Source organism: Salmo trutta, chromosome 12 (assembly GCF_901001165.1).
Source record: "Salmo trutta chromosome 12, fSalTru1.1, whole genome shotgun sequence".
In the NCBI taxonomy this organism is placed as follows: domain Eukaryota; kingdom Metazoa; phylum Chordata; class Actinopteri; order Salmoniformes; family Salmonidae; genus Salmo; species Salmo trutta.
Genome location: NC_042968.1, coordinates 69,711,810 through 69,736,382, shown reverse-complemented (window position 1 = coordinate 69,736,382; position 24,573 = coordinate 69,711,810). Strand labels below are relative to the sequence as shown.

Sequence of the window (24,573 nt, the reverse complement as noted above, 5' to 3'; positions counted from 1 at the left end):
CCACATACACTAACAATAAACATCCAAGCAACTTCTTGTTGTGCTACTTTTGCACTGAAAGATGAAAGACACGCTGAAAAGATGAAGGCATTAAAGCCATGTGAAGCAGTCCTACCGTCTTTGACCACAGAACACCGTCTGTCATTTTCAGACTATTTTACATGTTGAATCACCACCGTTCGTCCACATACAGTGAGGGAAAAAAGTATTTGATCCCCTGCTGATTTTGTACCTTTGCCCACTGACAAAGAAAGGATCAGTCTATAATTTTAATGGTAGGTTTATTTGAACAGTGAGAGACAGAAAAACGCATGTCAGAAATGTTATAAATTGATTTGCATTTTAAAGAGGGAAATAAGTATTTGACCCCCTCTCAATCAGTGTCACGTCCTGACCAGTAAAAGAGGTTGTTTGTTATAGTAGTTTGGTCAGGGCGTGGCAGGGGGTGTTTGTTTAGAGTGTTTCGGGGTTTGTTGAGCTATGTTCTTTGTTAGTCTATTTCTATGTTAGTTCTAGTATGTCTATTTCTATGTGGTGTTTATTGGGTTGACCTTCAATTGGAAGCAGCTGCTCCTCGTTGCTTCTAATTGAAGGTCCTATTTAAGAGGGGTGTTTTTTCTATGGGATTTGTGGGTAGTTATTTCCTGTTTTGTGTTCGTGCACCTGACGTGACTGTTTAGTGTCGTTTGTTGTTTTTGTATACGTGTTTCTTTTGTTTTCCTTCTTTAATAAAATAAGAAGATGAGTTTACACGTTCCCGCATGCGTTTTGGTCCAATCCCTACGACACCCGTGACAATCAGAAAGATTTCTGTCTCCCAGGTGTCTTTTAAACAGGTAACGAGCTGAGATTAGGAGCACACTCTTAAAGGGAGTGCTCCTAACCACAGCTTGTTACCTGTAAAAAAGACACCTGTCCACAGAAGCAATCAATCAATCAGATTCCAAACTCTCCACCATGGCCAAGACCAAAGAGCTCTCCAAGCATGTCAGGGACAAGATTGTAGACCTACACAAGGCTGGAATGGGCTACAAGACCATCGCCAAGCAGCTTGGTGAGGTCAGAAATCTGATGAACTGACTTGTTGGAAAGGTTGCATCCAATGATGCTACCACATTGAAAATCACTGAGCTTTTCAGTAAGGCCATTCTGCTGCTGCCAATGTTTGTTTATGGAGATTGCATGGCTGTGTGCTCGATGTTATTCACCTGTCAACAACGGGTGTTGCTGAAATAGCCAAATCCACTAATTTGAAGGGGTGTCCACATACCTTTGTACATACAGTGTACATTATCTTATTGTAATTGTGTTTCTGCTGCCTCCTAGCTAACACATGTTCCCACAACTTTAGAGAACATTCCCTTAAGAGTCTCATTAGGTCATTAGCTAACGTTTTCATAGGAATGTTCCCATGATGTGCAAGGAATGTTTCCAAGAGACCATTCCCTTAATGTCAAAAATAACTTACCAAGAACGTGCTTAACATGCTCTCAGAACTTAAGATATCAATGTTCTAGACACTTTTCATGGGAACTTTGCAATAATATTTCTGTGTATCAGTTGTCAGGACATCACCTGATTAAACCAAAGAAACATTCTCCCCCAAAAAGTTATGGTTTCATTACACATTATTACTGTTGTCCAGCCGATCAAGACCCTGATTGATGGACCACTGATCCATTCGTAGCTCTTTGTCTGTTGGCAAGGGATACTCACACACACAGTACTTTTAACATACAGTTTCCAACTTACATATTCAACACACATGATTACATTACGCATGTTCATTTATACAGTCATCGTTCAACAGCCTTCACCTGGGATGAGAACTCACAACCTCTTGGTTCATGATCTTCCTGCGACGCCACCAAGTCTGTGTCCTGTATTGGTTAATCTGACTAGTCTCATCATTGATTCGATTGACTTATTTCAGCAATTCATTAAGGGCTTTCAGTTTACAGTTGTGTAATGTTGGTGGGGCATGTTAATCGGTTTTAATGATACTCCTGAATCCCTATGATCAGTCAAAGTTTGTATTGAATGTACTTTTAACAGAGCTGAGATTTACTTCAAAGTGTGTCCACCCTATTACACCTATCAAGTTGTTTCTATACAAGTGCTTAGGGAGGAGGGGGTACGTTTTCTTTTGGACAGGACAGGGCCTCACTATACTGGCCCAATAAGCACATGTGCTAGATATATCCCTTACTGAGACATTGGTGAGGGTGTTTGACATTGTTACTGGTGGCCTGGGTTTGAGATCTGCTAGGGCAGGGTTTCCCAAACTTGGTCCTTGGGACCCCAAGTGGTGCACGTTTTGGTTTTTGCCCCTAGCACTACACAGCTGATTGAAATAATAAACAAATCATCAAGCTTTGATCATTTGAATCAGCTGTGTAGTGTCAGGGCAAAAATCTAAATGTGCACCTCTTGGGGTCCTGAGGACCGTGCTTGGGAAACGCTAGGGGAATCACCCTACTCTCACATTCTTAGCAAAATATGTTCATGTAATTATTTGGCAACAGTTGCAACACACCTATCTGATCTAATTAAAATGAGTTTCTCATTGAAAGATGGGAATCTTTAGGAGTTCCCCTTGAGCATGAATTATGACTACATTTCCACTACCTCATAAATGATCAGTATTTATTCATTCCATATAGCTGAGCATCTCAAAGAGAACTCTATGGTCTTTTTGACATCTACACCACATATACCATGTACAACAAACATGTGTCACTAACCAGGAGTCACGCCATGATGTTGTGTGGTCCCCCCGCTACGACTCTGGAACGCATGCAGTTTACAGTGAGGGAAAAAAGTATTTGATCCCCTGCTGATTTTGTACGTTTTCCCACTGACAAAGAAATGATCAGTCTATAATTTTAATGGTAGGTTTATTTGAACAGTGAGAGACAGAATAACAACAACAAAAAATCAAGAAAAACGCATGTCAAAAATGTTACAAATTGATTTGCATTTTAATGGGCCAGAATAGTTAGGCCCTGTCCAGAAGGAACCCTGCACCCTTCTCCATAGGCACATATGTACAGCTGAAGCCGGAAGTTTACATACACTTAGGTTGAAGTCATTAAAACTAATTTTTCAACCACTCCGCAAATTTCTTGTTAACAAACTATAGTTTTGGCAAGTCGGTTAGGACATCTACTTTGCGCATGACACAAGTAATTTTCCAAAGATTGTTTCCAGACAGATTACTTCATATATAATTCACTGTATCACAATTCCAGTGGGTCAGAAGTTTACATACACTAAGTTGACTGTGCCTTTAAACAGCTTGGAAAATTCCAGAAAATTATGTCATGGCTTCAGAAGCTTCTGATAGGCTAATTGACATCATTTGAGTCAATTGGAATTGTACCTGTTGATGTATTTCAAGGCCTACCTTCAAACTTAGAGCCTCTTTACTTGACATCATGGGAAAATCAAAATAAATCAGCCAAGACCTCAGAAAAAGAATTGGAGACCTCCACAAGTCTGGTTCATCCTTGGGAGCAATTTCCAAACACCTGAAGGTACAACGTTCATCTGTACAAACAATAGTACGCAAGTATAAACACCATGGGACCACACAGCCGTCATACCGCTCAGGAAGGAGACGCGTTCTGTCTCCTAGAGATGAACGTACTTTGGTGCAAAAAGTGCAAATCAATCCCAGAACAACAGCAAAGGACCTTGTGAAGATGCTGGAGGAAGCAGGTACAAAAGTACCTATATCCACAGTAAAACGAGTCCTATATCGACATAACCTGAAAGGCCGCTCAGCAAGGAAGAAGTCACTGCTCCAAAACTGCCATAAAAATGCCCGACCCCGGTTTGCAACTGCACATGGGACAAAGACTGTACTTTTTGGAGAAATGTCCTCTGGTCTGATGAAACAAAAATAGAACTGCTTGGCGATAATGACCATCGTTATGTTTGGAAGAGAAATGGGGAGGCTTGCAAGCCAAAGAACACCATCCTAACCGTGAAGCACGGGGGTGATAGCATCATGTTGTGGGGGTGCTTTGCGGCAGGAGGGACGGGTGCACTTCACAAAATAGATGGCATCACGAGGGAGGAAAATTATGTGGATATATTGAACCAACATCTCAAGACATCAGTCAGGAAGTTAAAGCTTGGTCACAAATGGGTCTTCCAAATGAACAATGACCCCAAGCACACTTCCAAAATTGTGGCAAAATGGCTTAAGGACAACAAAGTCAAGGTATTGGAGTGGCCATCACAAAGCCCTGACCTCAACCCTATAGAAAATGTTGGGCAGAACTGAAAAAGCGTGTGCGAGCAAGGAGGTCTACAAACCTGACTCAGTTACACCAGCTCAGTCAGGAGGAATGGGCCAAAATTCACCCAACTTGTTGTGGGAAGCTTGTGGAAGGCTACACGAAACGTTTGACCCAAGTTAAACAATTTAAAGGCAATGCTACCAAATACTAATTGAGTGTATGTAAACTTCTGACCCACTGGGAATGTGATGAAAGAAATAAAAGCTGAAATAAATTATTCTCTCTAGTATTATTCTAACATTTTCACATTCTTAAAATAACCTGGTAATCCTAACTGACCTAAGACAAGGATTTTTTTCTCGGTTTGAATGTCAGGAATTGGGAAAATTGAGTTTAAATGTATTTGGCTAAAGTGTATGTAAACTTCCGACTTCAACCGTAGATGAAACAACTTGTAAGCAATAGGGTGAATGCACTTTTAAGTAATTCTCAGCTCTGTTAAAAGTACACTCAATATTTTATTTTATTCATCATAGTGATTCAGGAGTGTCATGAAAACGGCTCAATATGCTATACAGATCCCCCTAAATTGCTGAAATAGGACAACCAAATCAATGATGAGAATAAACAGATTAACAAAAAACTGTCACGGGTATGGTGACGCAGTGGAGAGATTGGAGTACTGTAGACCAAGAGGTTATGAGTTCAAATCCCAGATGAGGACATGTTGAATAATAATTACTGTATAAATGAACATGCACAATGTAATTGCAAGCTATGTAAGTTGAAAACACTATATGTTAACAGCAGTGTGTGTCCCTTGCCAACAGACAAAGAGATATGAATAGCTCAGTAGTTCACCTTGGCCACATTAACAAGGTGTAATGAAACCATATTTCTTTAGGACCATCTTGACAACTGATACACAGAAATGTTCTTGCAATTTTCCCATGAAATTTGTTTAAAACATGAATATCTTACATTCTAAGCAGATGGTAACCATGTTCTATGTCTATTGTGATGTTGATGGAATATTCTCCTAACCCACAGAAAACTGGACACATGAATGTTCTTGCAACGTTCCAATGAAACGTGTCTAGAACGTGAATATCTTTAAATTACGGGTAACATTACAAAAATGTTATCTCTCCCTATAATTGTTAGCTGGGCTTACACATACCTCTCACCTCACTATTTTTATTCAAATCTTCTCTTTCACACACACTAACCCAAAGTCCGTTTTCACACCTAGACACACTCTCTTGAGACCTTCTCCCACTATCTGTACACTCCTGCAATCTCAGACCAGACACAAATCATGTTTGTTATGTTAGGTTATTTTATATTTCCTCTCCTTTTCCTGGAAATTCAGGTCTGCAAATGTGCTACTCTGGCAAACCCCTTTTCAGTTATCAAAACACCCTCCTATTTTTGTTTTTGTTTAACTACAGTGTGAGAGCTGGGAACAGCGGGGCTATGAAATCGATGAAAAATAACAACAAAATCCCAACTAGCACATTTAGTTCCTTGGAAGTTGTGGGAACGTATGTTTTTGGTTTGACATTGGTGGTGGGAACGAAGCCATACGTTTCCTGACAGGTAAAACAAAACATTTTTTAAACGTTTTGAGAACAGAAGTGAACATTTAGTCAGTTCTGGGAATGTTTATTTCCTTTACAGTTTTCCTGGGATGTTTTATTAACGCTCTGAGAACGGAAATTATTGGTTATTTGGAGGTTTTTTCAATAACTTCCTTTAAAGGTCGTCATTGTAAATAAGAATTTGTTCTTATCTGACTTGTCTAGTTAAATAAAGGTTAAAAACAACTTTCATTGAATATTTCAATAAGACTTTTAATAGCAATGCTAGCTTATTTTGAGTTAACTTTTTAAACTGCAAGCACAGATTGGACACATGGAAATTAATTTCCTTAGGCATTAATCATGCAAACACATTGACCAATGTGCCCTTGAGCAAGGCACTTTACCCTAATTGCTTCTGTAAGTTGCTCTGGATAAGAGCATCCGGCAAATTACTTAAATGTCAAATGTAATGTAAATGTTCTGTTAAAGTAATGAAATATCAATAAATGGTTCTCAGAACGTTATGTGCTATCTGGGATTGCTCTGTGTAGGAAAAATCAATTAATGTCGGCCAGAAAACTGGCAAATGTAACCCAGAGCGACCTCATTAATTTCCAACATGTCTCCGTTCCATTTATCCTTTAGTGGCTGGCTCACTCGAGGTTAAGAGAGACAGAGAAAGAGAGAGGCCAAAGAGGAACCCATAGTGCACTGTCTCCACAATGCTAACAGACTGTCAGAAAAGACCATTCACCTCTTTACATCCCCTCTACTGGGCGTTTAAGGGGACTTTTCCCTGTTCTCCTTTTAAAGGGGGGAAGGTTACCCTTCCATCGCACACAAAAACATGTGAGAGCTCTTTCTCTTCATTTTCTATCCTTCTGTTCAGCTCTAAACAAGCAGAAGGATGGATTAGAGGGAGAGAGAGGCGAGCATTTGTAACGTTGTCTTTGAGCCAGACAAGACGAACGGAGCGGCTCCTTTTTGGAGTGTGGGATCTTCCGACAGTTCGTTCTTCTCTCTCTCTCTCACTCAATCTCTCTCTCTCTCAACAGACAAGTTACGGAAAAGCCCAGAAAAGCCCAGAAAAGCCTTGAAAAGCAGAAAGCCCAACGGTTCCTCATTCAGCCTGTGAAAGTTCTTTGCCCTTCTTTAAACTTGGTCCAAGGAGAACACCCCACAAAGACTCCTCAATCAGGCATCAAGAGATGAGAGAGAGGGGAAAAAAGGGGGAGAGGGAGGGGTAGAGAAATGGGAGAGAGATGGAGGGAGGGAAAAGAGCATTCAAAAACTGATGTAAAAGTCTTTAATATAAAGTTACATTACAGAGACTTCCTGTTCCTCAGTGTTAGCTTTCAGCTCGTCATAGCCCCACTTCCAAATCCACACTAAAACAAACTGTTTGTTGCAGAACCAGGGTTGTGATCCAACAGTAAACATTTCAAGCAACAGAATGAGGAAAAGTTGATAGGGATTTGCAACTTGAAATTTTTGTGTGTTCCAGAACCAGCATCAAATTCCGGTGTAGCCAGTGAATCAAACAGCACTGGATGTTTCTGATATGCAGATGTGACTTCTGGTCCCAACATGTGTAGTTAAACCCGTCCACACACACACACACACACACACACACACACACACACACACACACACACACACACACACACACTTCTTTCACCACAGCTCCACGTTTCACACAGATACCCATACGTACAGTACATACAGGCACAAGATACATACAGAGAAAGTTCCAAAAGATTCCCTCACCGTTAAGCATTGCATATTCTCAGGTCTTGTGGTCTCGGGGGCAGCACCATGGTTTGACAACGCAGCCTCTGAAAGAAAGACAAAAGAGTCACGGGCTGAGACACTGCATTTAGAGAACATCTCAGCCTTTCTGTCTCTGGACCCTCAGGGTACCAACTCAGGGACTCCCTCTTCTTCTCAACAAGGTGCTGCCAAAACAAATCCTCAATATATTGCAGATGCAAGATAATGTCCCAAATTTGATGCTGACAAAAAAAGTCCCCCAAACGTTTCTCTGTACGTTACAAGCCAATGGATTAAGCCTGTCCTGGGCTGCCTTGGTGTGTGTTGAGGAAGGAGCATCAGTTAGGACCCCTCTAATAAGGCACAAACAGAACTACTAACTCTGGGAAACTCTGCGCCCAACTAGCCAAAAGAGGAGAAGAGCACAAGAGAGGGAGGGAAGCAGGGAGGGGGTAAAAAGAAAAGGAACTTCCCTCTCACTCCATTATCCCTCCTTCGAGGGCTCCTGTGAGGTTACCATGGTGACGGGAGCCTCGCCCCAGCCTCAATGTCCTTTTAACCATTCCTCATAAAGGCAGCATTCAGCTGGCCCACAATGCTGATGCCTGCTCCCCCCTCCCTCCCTCCCTCCCTCCCTCCCTCACTCCCTCCCTCCCTCCCTCCCTCCCTCCCTCCCTATACATATGGCTGCAAATCTCTCTCCCTCCCTCTCCCTCTCCTTTTACACTGAGCTGTATCTATCTCCCTGTCGTCACTATAAACAGATACACTCTCTCTTACATTCTTATGCTCTTTGCCATTCTAGCTCTTTCCTGCTCTATATTTCACTATCTTTCTCTCCCCTTCTCTCTCTCCCTCTCATTCCTCACGCAGATGGTGAGATTTCTAACTCATCCACCCCATAGAAACACCCTCCCCTTCATCTCTCCAGCATTGCGTTAGCCTCGTGAGGAGTTCATAATCGTGTTAGCATTCACACACACACAGACACAAACATCAATAAAACACAGAAGCACACACACACACACACACACACACACACACACACACACACACACACACACACACACACACACACACACACACACACACACACACACACACACACACTGTCCTGCCACAGTTAGTTATCCTACAGCTTCTTCGTTCACATTCTACCATCCCGCAGGCGGGTTGCCGGGGTAACGGGGCAAGCTTCAAACAGGAGCCTGAGGGTTCAGACACTTTAATCCCAACTCCCCAGAGAGCCAACCTGCACACCCATCGGCCCTTTGTTTGGATAACCATTAATCACACAGAGTGAACAACGTAAAACACCAAATAATGCAGAGCAGAATGTCGTCGATACCCGCTAATTATCAAAATCCAGAAAAGAGCCGTTAAATTCTACAACCACCTAAAAGGAAGTGATTCCCAAACCTTCCGTAACAAAGCCATCACCTATAGAGAGATGAACCTGTAGAAGAGTCCCCTAAGCAAGCTGGTCCTGAGGCTCTGTTCACAAACAGACACCACAGAGCCCCAGGACAGTAACAATTAGACCCAAACAAATCATGAGAAAACAAAAACATAATTACTTGACATATTGGAAAGAATTAACAAAAAAACAGAGCGAACTAGCTCTCAAGAGAAGATAGGCTATGTGCACACTGCCCACAAAATGAGGTGGAAACTGAGCTGCACTTCCTGACCTCCTGCCAAATGTATGACCATATTAAAGACACCTTTTCCCGCAGATTACACAGACCCACAAAGAATTTGAAAACAAATCCAATTTTGATAAACTCCCATATCTATTGGGTGAAATACCAGAGTGTGCCATCACAGCAGGAAGATTTGTGACCTGTTACCACAACAAAAGGGCAACCAGTGAAGAACAAACACCATTGTAAATACAACCCATATTAATTTGTTTTCCCTTTTCTCCTTTAACTATATTTGCACATCGCTACAACACTGTATATAGACATAATACGACATTTGAAATGTCTTTATTCTTTTGGAACTTGTGTGAGTGTAATATTTACTGTTCACTTTTTATTGTTTATTTCACTTTTGTTTATCCATTTCACTTGCTTTGGCAATGTTAACATATGTTTCCCATGCCATTAAAGCCCCTTGAGTTGAATTGAGAGAAAGAGAGAGTGAGAGAAAGAGAGAGAGAGAACGAGAGAGAGAGAGAGAGAGACAGAGAGGTGTGAGGACAAAGAGTAGTGTTGGCCATTGGCCACAGTTAGTCAGTCTTGCCACAGAGCTGCCCAGCCATAAAACATCTCTCTCCCCAAGTAGCATGGAACTCTCTTGACATCACTCTCACTCTCTTGACATCCTGGCCCTCCTTTCACACCACAAACAAATAAACACTTGATGGAGAGAATGAAGGAACATTCTCTTCATCAAGCAGACTTCTTTCACAGTCGTTTTTAAGATCATGATTGAGAATCCAAGATGGCATAGTAGTCGGACTTGTGTTTGTCTTGTCCCGTTTCATCGTTTTTTCGTATATATTTTAATCTCACCCGCCTCACACAATGTGGTATGGATCTGCTATTTTTATACCTTATAACTCCATCAGAAGCTAGCCAGCTAACTAGCTAGTAGTCATTAGCGGTCTTCACCTTTAGCTCGGACACCAGCCAGCTTTAGCTCGGTCAATACCTGCCAGTCTGCACATCGCGATATCAACCCAGAGCATATGGGACTGCTTTTCTCTACCACATCATCGGATTCCTGCCGCAAGCTCTGGACCATTACACCGGATCATCGCAGCTAGCTAGCTGTAACCGAATAGTTATTGCTGGCTAACGCCTCTGTCCCGAAGTAAGAACCAGTTAGCCTTGAGCTAGCCTCGAGCTAGGCCCATCTCCCGGCTAGCCGACGAATGTACACCAGCTAACTCTTGGGCTACAAAACGTCTTTTGCCAATTGGCCAGGACCCTTTATTGTTGAAACCGAGCCCCGCCGTAATCGTCCGATGTGGCTTCAACAGGCTTTTCCGTTGCGATGTCGCCGAAGACCCATCTGCTAGCCCCGGCCTGCTAGCTTTCTGAACGTCGTGTCTCCCGCTCACCTAGCATAGTAGCAACTACCGAACGGCTCCCTGATTCCCCTATTGCTGCTCATTGGACCCTATGATCCCTCGGCTACACAGCTGATGCCTGCTGGACTGTTCACTAACACGGTAGCTCATGTTTTTTATCTGTCGGCCCCAGCCTCGAACTCAGGCCCTGTGTGTACCGAACTGACCCTCTCTGCCAATTCATTGCCATTTACCCGTTGTTGTCTTAGCTCTCCCGATCAACACCTGTGATAGCTTTATGCCTCTCTCTAATGTCAATATGCCTTGTCTACTGCTGTTTTGGTTAGTTCTTATTGTTTAATTTCACTGTAGAGCCCCCAGTCCCGCACATGCAGAGACCTCACCTGGCTTAATTGGTGCCTCCAGAGATGCAACCTCGCTCATCATCACTCAATGCCTAGGTTTACCTCCACTGTACTCACACCCTACCATACCCTTGTCTGTACATTATGCTCTGAATCTATTCTACCACACCTAGAAATCTGCTCCTTTTATTCTCTGTTCCCAACGCACTAGACGACTAGTTCTTATAGCCTTTAGCCGCACCCTTATCCTACTCCTCCTCTGTTCCTCTGGTGATGTAGAGGTTAACCCAGGCCCTGTAGCCCCCAGTACTACACCTATTCCCCAGGCACTCTAATTTTTTGACTTCTGTAACCGTAAAAGCCTTGGTTTCATGCATGTTAACATCAGAAGCCTCCTCCCTAAGTTTGTTTTATTCACTGCATTAGCACACTCAGCCAACCCTGATGTCCTAGCCGTGTCTGAATCCTGGCTTAGGAAGGCCACCAAAAATATGGAAATTTCCATCCCCAACTACAACATTTTCCGTCAAGATAGAACTGCCAAGGGGGGCGGAGTTACAATCTACTGCAGAGTTAGCCTGCAGAGTTCTGTCATACCATCCAGGTCTGTGCACAAACAGTTCAAGCTTCTACTTTTAAAAATCCACCTTTCCAGAAATAAGTCTCTCACTGTTGTCGCTTGCTATAGACCCCCCTCAGCCCCCAGCTGTGCCCAGGACACTATATGTGAATTGATTGCCCCCATCTATCTTCAGAGTTCGTACTGTTAGGTGACCTAAACTGGGATATGCTTAACACCCCGGCCATCCTATAATCTAAGCTAGATGCACTCAATCTGACACACATTATCAAGGAACCTACCAGGTACAACCCTAAATCCGTAAACATGGGCACCCTCATAGATATCATCCTGACCAACGTGCCCTGTAAATACACCTCAGCTGTCTTCAACCAGGATCTCAGTGATCACTGCCTCATTGCCTGCGTCTGTAATGGGTCCGCGGTCAAACGATCACCCCTCATCACTGTCAAACGCTCCCTAAAACACTTCAGTGAGCAGGCCTTTCTAATCGACCTGGCCTGGGTATCCTGGAGGGATATTGACCTCATCCCGTCAGTAGAGGACGCCTGGTAGATCTTTGAAAGTGCTTTCCTCACCATCTTAAGTAAGCATTCCCCATTCAAAAAATATTGAACAAAGAACAGATATAGCCCTTGGTTCACTCCAGACTTGACTGCCCTTGACCAGCACAAAAGCATCCTGTGGCGTACTGCATTAGCATCGAATAGCCCCCGCAATATGCAACTTTTCTGGGAAGTCAGGAACCAATATACACAGTCAGATAGGAAAGCATATGCTAGCTTTTTCAAACAGAAATGTTCATCCTGTAGCACTAATTCCAAAAAGTTTGGGGACACTGTAAAGTCCATGGAGAATAAGAGCACCTCCTCTGAGCTGCCCACTGCACTGAGGCTAATCTACGATAATCGAGAATTTCAAAAAGCATTTTTCTACAGCTGGCCATGCTTTCCACCTGGCTACCCCTAACCCAGCTAACAGCTCTGCACCCCCTGCGGCAACTTGCCCAAACCACCCCCTCCCTCCACACCCCCACCCCCCGCTTCTCCATCACCCAAATCCAGATAGCTGATGTTCTGAAAGAGCTGCAAAAACTGGACCCCTACAAATCAGCTGGGCTAGACAATCTGGACCCTCTCTTTCTAAAATTATCCGCCAAAATTGTTGCAACCCCTATTACTAGCCTGTTCAACCTCTCTTTTGTATCGTCTGAGATCCCTGAAGATTGGAAAGCTGCCGCGGTCATCCCCCTCTTCAAAGGGGGAGACACTCTAGGCCCAAACTGTTACAGACCTATATCCATCCTGCTCTGATTTTCTAAAGTCTTCAAAAGCCAAGTTAACAAACAGATCACCGACCATTTCGAATCCCACCGTACCTTCTCCACTATGCAATCTGGTTTCAGAGCTGGTCATGGGTGCACCTCAGCCACACTCAAGGTCCTAAACAATATCATAACGGCCATCGATAAAAGACAGTACTGTGCAGCCGTCTTCATCGACCTGGCCAAGGCTTTCGACTCTGTCAATCACCACATTCTCATCGGCAGACTCAATAGCCTTGGTTTCTCAAATGACTGCCTCACCTGGTTCACCAACTACTTCTCAGATAGAGTTCACTGTGTCAAATTGGAGGGTCTGTTGTTCGGACCTCTGGCAGTCTCTATGGGGGTGCCACAGGGTTCAATCCTCGGGCCAACTCTTTTCTCTGAGTACATCAATGATGTCACACTGCTGGTGATTCTCTGATCCACCTCTACGCAGATGACACAATTCTGTATACATCTGGCCCTTCTTTGGACACTGTGTTAACAAACCTCCAAACGAGCTTCAATGCCATACAACGCTCCTTCCGTAGCCTCCAACTGCTCTTAAATGCTAGTAAAACTAAATGCATGCTCTTCAACCGATTGCTGCCCACACCCGCCCGCCCTATTAGCATCACTACTCTGGACGGTTCTGACTTAGAATATGTGGACTGTAAACTCTCCTTCCAGACTCACATTAATCATCTCCAATCCAAAATTAAATCTGAAATCGGCTTCCTATTTCGCAACAAAGCCTCCTTCACTCATACTGCCAAACAAACCATCGTAAAACTGACTATCCTACCAATCGTTGACTTCAGCGATGTAATTTACAAAATAGCTTCCAACACTCTACTCAGCAAATTGGATGTAGTCTATCACAGTGCCATCTGTTTTGTCACCAAAGCCCCATATACTACCCACCACTGCAACCTGTATGCTCTCGTTGGCTGGCCCTCGCTACATATTTGTCACCAAACCCACTGGCTCCAGGTCATCTATAAGTCTCTGCTAGGTTAAGCCCGCCTTATCTCAGCTCACTGATCACCATAGCAACACCCAATCGTAGCACGCGCTCCAGCAGGTATATTTCACTGGTCATCCCAAAAGCCAACACCTTCTTTGGCCACCTTTCCTTCCAGTTCTCTGCTGCTAATGACTGGAACGAATTGCCAAAATCACTGAAGCTGGAGACTTATATCTCCCTCACTAACTTTAAGCATCAGCTGTCAGAGCACCTTACCGGTCACTGCAACTGTACACAGCCTTCTGTAATATCCCACCCAACTACCTCATCCCCATATTGTTATTTATTTTTCTTGCTCTTTTGCACCCCAGTATCTCTACTTGCACATCATCTTCTGCACATCTATCACTTCAGTGTTAATGCTAAATTGTAATTATTTTGCCACTATGGCCTATTTATTGCCTTACCTCCCTAATCTTACTATATTTGCACACACTGTACATAGATTTTTCAATTGTGTTATTGACTGCACGTTTGTTTATCCCATGTGTAACTCTGAGTTGTAGTTTTTGTCGTACTACTTTGCTTTATCTTGGCCAGGTCGCAGTTGTAAATGAGAACTTGTTCTCAACTGACCTACCTGGTTAAATAAAGGTGAAATAAATCAAAAATAATAATAATCACCTCAAGCGTGAGGACATAATGTTATTTCCACGTCATTTCAACAACAAAAAAATCAATGCAGTGATGTTGAATCTACATGGAAAACTGAGTGGATTTGCTAAAAGTCACCATTGTAAGGGAATTTCGTCTTTTTTTCACCCAACTTTTAACCTAAATCCAATGTTGATTTCATGTTGAATTCACGTTAGTTAACAACTCAACCAAATGTAAATAATAACTAGACGTTGAAATGACATCTGTGCCGAGTGGGTGTGGTGTCAATGGGAGAGAGGGGGTGTTGAAAACACTGTGACACTGACACAATTAAGTGTCTGATGAGGTGTCATGACTCGAAATAGCCCGTCAAAAAAGTGTGGCAGACATAGCAGATACCTCTTGTCTCTACTAATATGGCTGAAATCAACATATATACATAAATGTATTGGCAGAACCATAGGGGCTAATCTAAGCTGAGTGTGAGAAATTATGTTTCAATCAAATTAAAAACCTTCTGAAGACTAAACAAGTAAACAAGATTAAACTGAACACATGCACACACACTCCCCCTCTCTCTCGCTCTATCGCTGACCCGGTGTGAGGCAGTTTTAAAATGTGGCTGTGAATTGGAGCGGTGGGGAGAGCAGCTTCAGCATATTGACAGTACACTCTTGTGTCCCTCTTAGGGCAAGATACATCTGGTTGAGTGACGCTTTGAAAAGGACACATTGTCACAAATGTCTCTTCCTCCCCATCAGAGAATGCTACCTCTGGTCAAAGGGGTCAAAGCAGAGGCTGCACCAGAGAGAGAGAGAGAGACAGAGAGAGAGAGAGACAGAGAGAGAGAGAGACAGAGAGAGAGTGAGACAGAGAGAGAGTGAGACAGAGAGAGAGAGAGAAGAGAGAGGAGAGATGAGCGATGTGAGAGGAGAGACAGAAGAGAGAGAGGGAGGAGAGAGAGAGAGGAGAGAGAGAGAGAGAAGAGAGAGAGAGAGAGAGAGAGAGGGAGAGAGAGAGACAGAGAGAGAGGAGAGAGAGAGAGGAGAGAGAGAGAAAGAGGAGAGAGAGGAGAGCAGAAGAGAGAGGAGGAGAGAGAGAGAGAGCGGAGAGAGAGAGAGAGAGAGGAGAGCGAGAGAGAGAGAGAGAGAGCGAGAGAAAGAAAACACATTAACCACCAGTGCCTTGAATAAAGTAACCCATCAGATGCTTACTCACGCGTTACCTGTCAAGAGGTCTAATTTCCAGGATGTGACGGGTGAACCCTGCATACTGGGTAAATCAAGGGAAAGTAGGACATGAAAACATGCAGGCAAACGCCGAGAGATGGAATGAAACAGTATTTCCCCCGGAGCCCAAAGACACAGCTATACGGCAGAGAAAAAAAGACAGGAAAGCACACACAGACATACACAGAGTGACAGTCGGGATGAAATGCAATTTGGTTATGGTTGGGTTGACTGCACAAAAATGGTCCACTCTGAAGCAAAAGCTGGGGAGCTGAAAACGACTCGAAGATGATGACACCCCCAGAGCAAACAGATAGATGAACATAACGCAGCAGACGCACAAATTAACGACAGAGAGACAGACAGGCAGTGTTTCTGCCCACCAAACTGAGGGTGACTGACTCATCATGCCACACGGGGTGACGCAACGTGACGGTTACATTTAGGGTGACCGGGCGGACTGCAGCTTTTGTGATTGACATGTTTCGGTTTTACATACTGTACTGTACGGGGATATTATAGATATTGTATGATGGCACTACCTTGATGCTATGAAAGGCAACCAATAAAAAAAATGTATATTGGCCTGAACATTATATTGTTAAAAGGGACAGCTGAAGGCAAGTGAGAAAATGTGACACAGGTGAAAACAGATGTGAAAGTGATGAAGAGAAACAGACAAATGAGACAGATCAGGGAGACAAAGAGGAAGGGAGTGGAAAAGTGACAGAGACTAAGCGAGCTGTCTTGGGTTCGGTGTCTCACTCCCTTGGTGACATGGCACATGAACATGACATCATCACCAACCGGAGTTTAGCCATTGGCGAGCCCCAGAATGACTCCATAGACTCTGACAGCTCTCCAATTCTCCCTGATTAGCCTAGTTGGTTCCAGGTCTAACAGTCAGTTTACAGATATAAGCTTAGGGTTTTTAGTATACAAAAAACAAAACAAAAAGTACAACATATTTAAGGAAGTTTTCATATCGATACATATGAGAGGATCAATTATGAGAGCCTACATGATGATGATGGTTGGAGAAACAAAACAAAACAATGGGTTGAGTTTTGTGTATTTTATAGTTCAACAGGGCAGGAAGTGGACAGAGGAGAGGACCGAGGAGAGGAAGTGACCTATTGGATCAACTGGACAGTAGCCTGAGGCTTGTGTTACCCTTTAGTCAGATACGCATCATTGCAAACCTGAGTCATATACACAGTCTCTCTCACACTCTATCTTTGGCCCTCTCTTGCACACACACACCCGCACACACGCACACAACCACAGGCACACACACACAAATAAACAAACACAGTCTTTTCACAGCAGGGGGAAAGAAACAGCTCATTGAACCTCTGATTGAACTAATTTGCGGTAACACCTTTGAAATGTGAGGACATACTAGCTCTATGTGACACAGGGGAGATATTATTGATGCTTGACATTTACTATAATTTCATATAAATATCTTATCTGCAGATTAAAAGGCATTTCAAGCCATCTGTTAAAGGCCAGCAACAAAACAATTGAATAATATGCAGTAGAAAGGTCTCGTGTTTCAGTAGGCATTGATGGACAAAAGTGTGAAATATCAAATTTAATGTGGTCCCCTATGTTGTTGTCTAGAGCAGAGATGGGCAACTCTGATGTGGGTGGGGGTGTCGTAGGGTTGAGACCAAAACGCAGCGGGTATATGTACACTCATCTTCTTTTATTAAGACAAAGAAGGGAAACCAAAACAAACATGTATACAAAAAAACACAACGACGATAAACAGTCCTGTAAGGCATAAAGCTAAACACGGAAATAACCTCCCACAAAGTGACAGGTGAAAACAGGCTCCCTAAGTATGACTCTCAATCAGCAACAACGATGTACAGCTGTTCCTGATTGAGAGTCATACCAGGCCAACACAGAAATACAAAACTAGAACAGCCCCTTAGAAATACAAACACAAGAACATACCCCAGAACACATAAATCAACTACCCCCTCTACATCGACACTTACACCAATAAACCCCAGAAACACTCTACACAAAATATCCCTCTATCTAAACACATACACAAAACCATGAAAACAAATACCCTCTGCCACGTCCTGACCAAACTAGAATAACAAATAGACCCCTTTACTGGTCAGGACGTGACAGGGGGCCACAAAAAATATGAGAGTGACTAAAAAAATCAATGGGGGCACCCAGGTTGGTAATTAGACCATGATTATTACAAGTTTAGATAGCCGCTAGACTAATTTACCAATATGAAAAACTGAGAAAAACTGCTGATGCACAAACAAATGATATTCTACCTTGCACCCATGTTTGTCCTCTGTAGTTGCATGCCTTTTTTGTTTGCTGAAATCCATATTTTTTCAACAAACGTTAATCAAGTGACTGCTTGCTCAAAAACGGCAACTCAGCGCAAATGTGCATGTGCCAATTGAATCTCAACAAGAAAACAGTCGGTGGTGGTCGTATTTGATTAATGTTAATTGAAAAAGTATGGATTTCAGCAAACAGAGGACAAACACAGAGGACGAACATAGTACAAGGTAAGCGTTTAATAAATTCTAAACTTCGTGGGGGTCTCTAATTTAACCATTCTCCTATTTGTTTAAAATGCAATTGCGTACTACTACAGTGGTAAATATTCAAATAAAAGATTATTCCAAATTAAACTAACACCCCCGCCTCTCTGTCATGGTTTAAACCAGGGACAGTTGGTTCAGGTTCTTTCAATCAAATTCATCTCCCTAGTTCACCTGTCTTCCTCTGTCTTAAGCTTTCGCTAGCAAACTTTCAACATTATCAACTGGGTCCAGCCCACTAGCAAACTTTCAACATTATCAACTGGGTCCAGCCCACTAGCAAACATTCAGCATTATCAACTAAGTCCAGCCCACTAGAAAACTTTCAACATTATCAACTGGGTCCAGCCCACTAGCAAACTTTCAACATTATCAACTGGGTCCAGCCCACTAGCAAACATTCAGCATTATCAACTGGGTCCAGCCCACTAGCAAACATTCAGCATTATCAACTAAGTCCAGCCCACTAGCAAACTTTCAACATTATCAACTGGGTCCAGCCCACTAGCAAACTTTCAACATTATCAACTGGGTCCAGCCCACTAGCAAACATTCAGCATTATCAACTAAGTCCAGCCCACTAGAAAACTTTCAACATTATCAACTAAGTCCAGCCCACTAGCAAACTTTCAACATTATCAACTAAGTCCAGCCCACTAGCAAACTTTCAACATTATCAACTGGGTCCAGCGCACTAGCAAACATTCAGCATTATCAACTAAGTCCAGCCCACTAGCAAACTTTCAACATTATCAACTAAGTCCAGCCCACTAGCAAACTTTCAACATTTTCAACTGGGTCCAGCCCACTAGCAAACTTTCAACATTGTTTCAACTGGGCCCTCAGATTCCTGCTCTGATGAGCTCGGGACAGACTCAGCTGTATTTGCAACCCGTGTTTCAGCCCCCTTTCAGGTGCCCCGACTTTTCTTTTTACAAAAAAGGTCAATTTGTCAGCAAGATGCATCAATTAATTTGGGATACAAGAGTGTAGGTGCACAGTGCACTGTTTGAATGCTGGAATTATTTTGGCATGGACAACGAAGTGATTTGTTTGACAATCAGATGAAAACATCATGACTGGTTGTGTTCATGCCACATTAAAAGGTAATACATGTTTACCGTTAAAAGACATGTCTTCTTACTATTAGGCCCATAATAAAATCACAAATAGGAAGTCCTGTGAAAAAAAATACAGACCCCCCGAATGTCACGGTATAATTCACACTCTGGTGTTGATTGTGATCTATGATGGATTGTCACATCAAAATTCAGATTCATCTTTGTCATTCCTCTCGTGTTCACAATGCCAGACGCAACTGACTGTAGAGAAGTGGGTTGGGTAGGTGTGTAAATGTTTCAGCACTTCAGGGGAGGACAGTGTGTGTGCATGCCTGATTACGTGTTTACTCACTGCATACAGATGACACACTTTCCTCCACACTCTGCTGTATGGGCACATGTAGAGACCATCTGATCTAACAACATCTGAGGGAAATGCACTAGACATGGTTAAGTTCACTAGACATTATTAAGTGCACTAGACATGGTTAAGTTTATTAGACATTATTAAGTTCACTAGACATGGTAAATGTACTAGACATGGTTAAGTGCACTAGACATGGTTAAGTTCACTAGACATGGTTAAGTTCACTAGACATGGTTAAGTTCACTAGACATGGTTAAGTTTACTAGACATTATTACGTTCACTAGACATGGTTAAGTTCACTAGACATGGTTAAGTTCACTAGACATGGTTAAGTTCACTAGACATGGTTAAGTTCACTAGACATTATTAAGTGCACTAGACATGGTTAAGTTTATTAGACATTATTAAGTTCACTAGACATGGTTAAATGTACTAGACATGGTTAAGTGCACTAGACATGGTTAAGTTCACTAGACATGGTTAAGTTTACTAGACATGGTTAAGTTCACTAGACATGGTTAAGTTTACTAGACATTATTAAGTTCACTAGACATGGTTAAGTTCACTAGACATGGTTAAGTTCACTAGACATGGTTAAGTTCACTAGACATTGTTAAGTTCACTAGACATGGTTAAGTTCACTAGACATTATTAAGTTCACTAGACATGGTTAAGTTCACTAGACATTATTAAGTTCACTAGACACGGTTAAGTGCACTAGACATTATTAAGTTCACTAGGCATGGTTAAGTTCACTAGACATTGTTAAGTTCACTAGACATGGTTAAGTGCACTAGACATGGTTAAGTTCACTAGACATGGTTAAGTTCACTAGACATTGTTAAGTTCACTAGACATGGTTAAGTTCACTAGACATGGTTAAGTTCACTCGACATGGTTAAATGTGCAGACACATACAGGTCCCTTTGTGTCAGTTTTAAATACACTAGTTATCCTTGAGAGGGAGAGTGACACACACACCCCCCCCCCCACACACACACACACACACACATACAAACAGACACACACACAAACACACGCACACACACACACACACACACACACAAACACACACACAGACACACATACAAACACACACACAGACACACATACAAACACACACACACACATACACACAGACACACACACACACACACATACACACAGACACACATACACACAGACACACACACATACAAACACACACACAGACACACATACACACAAACACACACACAGACATATGAACTCTGACACACGCTAACACACTTAAACATACCTTCCTCTACACATACATGCACCCAAAACCAGAAAGGATAGTCCATTCTCCCCTATACTGTACATCCACCCAGTGGTGGTTCTAGACCATTTCAACTGGGGGGGCCAAGCTGGGGCCAGTTGTACTGTTAGAGGGGCCAGTTACATTAGACGTTATTGTTGTCATATCGTTTTCTTCACTGCATTACAGTCATTAGCAGGCAAAATACCATGTTCATAATCATTAGTGTTCCGCGTTGCCACTCTAATAACGGATGTAAAAAAAGAACGATAGCAAAAAATATACTGCTCAAAAAAATAAAGGGAACACTTAAACAACACAATGTAACTCCAAGTCAATCACACTTCTGTGAAATCAAACTGTCCACTTAGGAAGCAACACTGATTGACAATAAATTTCACATGCTGTTGTGCAAATGGAATAGTCAACAGGTGGAAATTATAGGCAATTAGCAAGACACCCCCAATAAAGGAGTGGTTCTGCAGGTGGTGACCACAGACCACTTCTCAGTTCCTATGCTTCCTGGCTGATGTTTTGGTCACTTTTGAATGCTGGCGGTGCTTTCACTCTAGTGGTAGCATGAGACGGAGTCTACAACCCACACAAGTGGCTCAGGTAGTGCAGCTCATCCAGGATGGCACATCAATGCGAGCTGTGGCAAGAAGGTTTGCTGTGTCTGTCAGCGTAGTGTCCAGAGCATGGAGGCGCTACCAGGAGACAGGCCAGTACATCAGGAGACGTGGAGGAGGCCGTAGGAGGGCAACAACCCAGCAGCAGGACCGCTACCTCCGCCTTTGTGCAAGGAGGAGCAGGAGGAGCACTGCCAGAGCCCTGCAAAATGACCTCCAGCAGGCCACAAATGTGCATGTGTCTGCTCAAACGGTCAGAAACAGACTCCATGAGGGTGGTATGAGGGCCCGACGTCCACAGGTGGGGGTTATGCTTACAGCCCAACACCGTGCAGGATGTTTGGCATTTGCCAGAGAACACCAAGATTGGCAAATTCGCCACTGGCGCCCTGTGCTCTTCACAGATGAAAGCAGGTTCACACTGAGCACATGTGACAGACGTGACAGTCTGGAGACGCCGTGGAGAACGTTCTGCTGCCTGCAACATCCTCCAGCATGACCGGTTTGGCGGTGGGTCAGTCATGGTGTGGGGTGGCATTTCTTTGGGGGGCCGCACAGCCCTCCATGTGCTCGCCAGAGGTAGCCTGACTGCCATTAGGTACCGAGATGAGATCCTCAGACCCCTTGTGAGACCATATGCTGGTGCGGTTGGCCCTGGGTTCCTCCTAATGCAAGACAATGCTAGACCTCATGTGGCTGGAGTGTGTCAGCAGTTCCTGCAAGAGGAAGGCATTGATGCTATGGACTGGCCCGCCCGTTCCCCAGACCTGAATCCAATTGAGCACATCTGGGACATCATGTCTCGCTCCATCCACCAACGCCACGTTGCACCACAGACTGTCCAGGAGTTGGCGGATGCTTTAGTCCAGGTCTGGGAGGAGATCCCTCAGGAGACCATCCGCCACCTCATCAGGAGCATGCCCAGGCGTTGTAGGGAGGTCATACAGGCACGTGGAGGCCACACACACTACTGAGCCTCATTTTGACTTGTTTTAAGGACATTACATCAAAGTTGGATCAGCCTGTAGTGTGGTTTTCCACTTTAATTTTGAGTGTGACTCCAAATCCAGACCTCCATGGGTTGATAAATTGGATTTCCATTGATTATTTTTGTGTAATTTTGTTGTCAGCACATTCAACTATGTAAAGAAAAAAGTATTTAATAAGATTATTTCTTTCATTCAGATCTAGGATGTGTTATTTTAGTGTTCCCTTTATTTTTTTGAGCAGTGTAGTTATGTAAAAATTATTTCATACTCCACATTTAGGGGGGCCACAAGTGGGTCCACAATTGTTGTCACAGTGGCACTGGCCCCCCCTGCCCCCCCCCCCCCCCCCACCTCCCCCAGAACCACCCCTGCATCCACCACCTTCAAAGTGTATGTAGGAGATTGTGGGTGGGAGCTCATGTGGTGTACATTACCTAGCCCTGCTGTCTAACCCATTGGAGAAGATGTTGAAAACATCTGCAATAGAATGTGTTCAGCAGACCAAAAGGTGGTGTGATCGATCTCTCTCACTCCCCGAGAAGTGCTTAAATTTGCCTTTTAAATGCAAGGCTGGTACCCTGGCCAATTATGCTAACAGTCTGGCCCATGTCGATGTGCACTCATGCGGAAGGGAAGGGAAGAGCTTTTATGTGCCGCACCACCAGGGTTGGGTATGTTACTTTCTAAATGTAATCCGTTACAGTTTCTAGTCACTTGCCCAAAATTGTAGTCAGTAACATCATTTTGGGATTAGCAAATAGGAATGTGATTACTTTCATTTACTTTTGGATTACTTTCCCCTTAAGACGCAATAGAAGAAGACACAAAGGATCCATCAAATGCATTTGGTGATCTTATTACATTATTTTTGCGGGTGACGTAACTGATTACAGTTGCAGTTTTTATGTAACCAGATAACATGTAACTAATTACATCTTGGCCAGGTCGCAGTTGTAAATGAGAACTTGTTCTCAACTAGCTTACCTGGTTAAATAAAGGTGAAATAAAAAAAATGTAATCAGTTACCGCCCGACTCTGCGCACCACATACTCAGAGCAGAGCATGCTGGGTCGGGAGGGAGATTCGGCAGCGCTCTGTCTGTAGTCCAATCACAGAGCAGCAGAGACCCAATACTGATGCTATGAGACTATTGTGTGGCTGTAATAGCATTGACATGAATTCAAAGCAGGGGAATGTGGTAAAAAGAGATGGTCAACAGAGGCTGGCAGTATGACTCTGTAGGAAGAAAACAGGCATCATCTGCAGTGCATTTGGTCTTAGATTTATATTACAGTTTTCAACTTTTGTGTTACATTAGTGCAGGTCCTCACATACCTTTTGCCTCTGCCAGGTAGGCTAACTCTTCATTTGAATATTCCTATCAGTATTAATTGCTAAAGACATACAGGACAGCAGTGTCAGAGGTCACGCTAGCTCTCTCAGAGGATCCTAGCTCACTTCACAAAACAAACAGTCACAGCTGTCCAATGACAAGCCTGATCAGCGGCCTATCGTTTAGTCATGCAACTCCCAATCCCAGTTGATTTGTCTGAAACCTTCCACTGTGATGTCTGCCGGAGCCCTACAGGGTGACTGACTGGACAGTTGACGGCATTATGGTTGAGTTAAAAGTGCGTGTTGTGTCCCTGATTAGCACACTGTGGGGTCAGAAACAACATGTTTCCCTTCATCGTTTTCAAGAGTCCTTAACGTTCACCTCTCTCTCCCGTCCCTCTCTCCCTTCTCCCCGCGCTCTCTCTCTCTCCTCGTGTACACCTCGCTCTCCTCCTCCTCCCTCTCACCTCGCTCTCTCTCTCTCTGTACATTTCTCTCTCTCTCTTCTGTGTCTCTTAGTCCGTCTTGGCATGGCAAAAGAAAATCATAAATAGTATGGCCTTATTTTAAGGTATAGACAAGCTAAATGAACATAACCATG

General features: G+C 43.3%; 1 protein-coding gene across 1 annotated transcript in view; it reads right to left on the bottom strand.

Annotated features, from left to right (window-relative positions):
• LOC115202607 (regulator of G-protein signaling 3-like) overlaps positions 1 to 24,573 on the bottom strand; it is a 47,236-nt gene that overhangs the window by 6,542 nt on the left and 16,121 nt on the right. The window contains exon 3 of the mRNA XM_029766703.1: positions 7,598 to 7,665. Coding sequence (XP_029622563.1) covers positions 7,598 to 7,665 — 68 coding nt within the window. The remainder of the gene's footprint in view (positions 1 to 7,597; positions 7,666 to 24,573) is intronic.